Raw genomic sequence first — 3,303 nt, 5'->3', positions numbered from 1 at the left:
TATTAAAGATCCTTTGAAGAAGTGGGAGGATGTCAGAACAACGGTCTTAGAATGGCATCTAAACCAGGTTGAGGCTTGGGGATTTCTACAATTGCAATGCTATTAATTACTTACGAAAAATCCTGAAGAAGAGGGAAAAGCAAGCGACATTAGACAGATTCTTTAACCATTTCAAACGGAAAAAAAACATGACTAATAAAAATGCAAGACTGTGTGTGTATGTATTTTTATTATTACGTATAAATAAACGTAATAAAAATGTATGTATTTTTTATTTTGGGGGCTCCAGAACGAATTAATTAAATTCCCATAGAAACCTATGGTAAATCGATAATCGGTTAACGAACAATTCGGATAGCGAACAAAGTCTTGGAACGGATTATGTTCGTTAACCGATCACCCACTGTATTTCATTCTCATAAATTTGATATTTTCTATTTTTCCAAGCGAATCATAGTTACAAACATAGAGAACAGTATCGGACATTTTCCAGATAATATTTAAATTTCTAAGCCCAGTTACAGTCGGGGAAAGAGAGAAAAGAAAAGTTTTTGTTGGTGTAAAGGTTTTTCTTTCTAAGGTAGGAAAAACAGCATAGTTAATTTTCCTTTATTATATTTAAACGCACTGAGTTCCATTTAAAAACTGTTAATATGGACATATTCTTTAAAAGGTCTTTCGAAGCAGATGTTTCTTTTACAGCAGCATTTTCATTTCCTGAAATGAAAGAATATCTAGAAAAATATGAAATCTACTCTATTATTAGTTTCTTTCACGCTATTTTCTTACTTTTACATGGAAAATTTAGAAGTGATTTCAGGATTGACTATGTAAACGTTGAAATTTTTAGGGGAGATCGGGGCAACTTCGGCATGTTGGGCAAGTTTGTCAAGCGCTTTTTTTAAAAAACAAATTAAAAGGAGACTTTGGTTATAGGTTAGGCAGTTGAGTTTTATTGGTGGCTTGTTGAGTGTAGTGNTTTATATATATTGATATTAATATAATCAATAAAAAATAAAGCAGATATTCACAGATTTAGCTTTATTTTTTAGATAATTTTCAGAAATTAAGAAATAATTTTATTAAAGTCAGTAACAGTAAGAGTAATACTTAATTTATATCTAAGTAATAAGTTGTTTGTTCTGTTTATTACTTATATATTAATATACTGTTGAAACAGTATATAAACAGTAGTCTTAATGTTTATCACATGTGAATTATATGATTGCTTATACTTACAAGTTAGAGTATATATCAGGATTGATTGATCAAATAAGGTCTCTATTTCTATAAAATTAGTTTGGGAAGAGGATAATGTGACCAGTTTTTAAAAGTAGTAAAAAAAATCTTTTTTTTAAATTTTATATATTCATTTACAACATAATCATTATTTACACATTTTTTTCAAACATTCCAGTCAATTTTTCCATTCTATGCATGAAAAAACTTTCTGATTTTTCTTCAATCCATTTCTGTGCAGAAACTCAAACTTTGGTATCCAATGAAGTGTTGATCTTTCAACACTTAATTTTTGCAACAGTCAGAATTCTGATGGTCCAATTCTGGGTTGCATGAAAAATGCAGATAAGGAATAATGCTTTGTAGTAAGAAAACAGCAAAGACACTTAATAAATGCAGATATATAGAATAGCGTGTAAACATTATTCTGCATTCTTGTTACGACATAGGTCTGGTACTGTCAAATTTCTAGTTAGTCAGATGTTGCGGTACAGGAATGTATAGAGGAAAACACAAATTGAACAATTGGAAAAATGTATCACTAAATGATGATGTTGAAAAATGAAAATGTATCATTAAAATATAGGACTTTTACTCCTTTAAAAACTGGTCACATTATTCTACCTTATTCCAAAATGTGTTAAAAGTTTTATTTTTCAATCCTTAGACATATAATTAATATCAAATTTTAATGTTAATTTTTTTATTTTAGATTCTTTTGATGGGACCCTTTCGTCTAATAGGTGTATTCTGTCTCAAAAACTTTGATAAAATCATAAAAGATTGCTTAAGACAACAGGAAGAAAACAAAAAAGTCAATTAATTCCATATTCACTATATTTTTGGTATCGTGTTCATTGCATTTTGAAAAAATTCAGAGTTTTAAACCACTGACTGCTTTAATCTCATTTGTAATAACAACAATAATATATATTTAATAAAGTAATATAAATTGTTAATTTTCCAAAGAGATCTGATCTCAAACTTTTTAAAGATGTTTAATGTCATTATTTAATAAAAACAAAACTTCATTTTTTATTTTGTTATCAATGGATGTAACTATTTCATTAAGAAAAATATAAAATTACAGAAATATTTTTTATTGTGTTAGTCTTAATTATAATTAATTTTAAATGTGTATAAACAAGGTTTGTCAAATGCTATCAATGATTATAACCAGGCAGTCTCATAGCCAGGAGTAAATTTTTGAGGGAGCCAGAGAAACAAACTGAAAAAAATTGCAACTGGTATTTTTATCTTTTACAGCTAGCACTAGGCCTATTAGCTACAGTCCAAGTGTAAAAAATAAATAACTAGCCTGAATTTATGATGAAAATGAAATCATATAGCACATAGAGCACATGGGCACTGTTAACTAAACTGACGGGGCTTAGCCACCTCATAACCCTACACAGCTGCAGCTCTAATCAGTTCTGTTAAAAAGAAAGTTACTGAAATAGTACTTTCCAACTCACAAGTTCACATTTGAAAGAAAATTGATTTTTACGGGTTTTTCATCATTTATTTGTAACTTATTGAAGTACATAAATAAAAATTAAATTTATTGAGACGGATTGTTACCCAAGCCTCTTCTATGTGGCTTACAGAATTGTGTTCGTTCTCAAAAACCTGTTCGATTTTGATGAAACTTTGCCATTTTCCATTAATTACGACGAGGAATCCAAAAATGTAACAAGGGTCCATTTAAATGTAAAAAATACTGGTCCTTGACTTTACCTAATGCTTTGTTTTCGATATATAGTGGAGTCAATGTTCGTACACTCTGATGAAGCTGAGCGCTCCTAACGGGATTTAGTCCTAGAGGTCAAAAATACAAACAGCATTGCCTGCACCTAACGGGAAATAGAGCGAAAATGTTGGAAATTATTGTGTAGGCTACAATAAAATTCTGTTGCACATAATGATTTCCAAGTGTTATAAAAATAGAATCTGTTATAATCATATAATACAATTCAGTTAAATGATTATATGTAAATAGGCCTGTAAACAGTATACTGTATATATAACCTATAGATTATTACAAAAATTTTTTACGTTATTAAT

The 3,303-nt window shown here is 29.1% G+C and overlaps 1 protein-coding gene across 1 annotated transcript in view; it reads left to right on the top strand.

Annotated features, from left to right (window-relative positions):
- Positions 1–2,257, top strand: part of LOC111626647 (3-ketodihydrosphingosine reductase-like) — a 51,318-nt gene extending 49,061 nt beyond the window's left edge. The window contains exon 10 of the mRNA XM_023370099.1: positions 1,952–2,257. Coding sequence (XP_023225867.1) covers positions 1,952–2,062 — 111 coding nt within the window. The 3' untranslated portion in view covers positions 2,063–2,257. The remainder of the gene's footprint in view (positions 1–1,951) is intronic.
- Positions 2,258–3,303: the final 1,046 nt, after the last annotated feature.

The sequence above is a fragment of the Centruroides sculpturatus genome, unplaced genomic scaffold (genome assembly GCF_000671375.1).
Source record: "Centruroides sculpturatus isolate CEXI.00-Female unplaced genomic scaffold, Cexi_2.0 scaffold342, whole genome shotgun sequence".
NCBI lineage: Eukaryota > Metazoa > Arthropoda > Arachnida > Scorpiones > Buthidae > Centruroides > Centruroides sculpturatus.
This window is presented reverse-complemented; position numbering and strand designations above follow the sequence as displayed.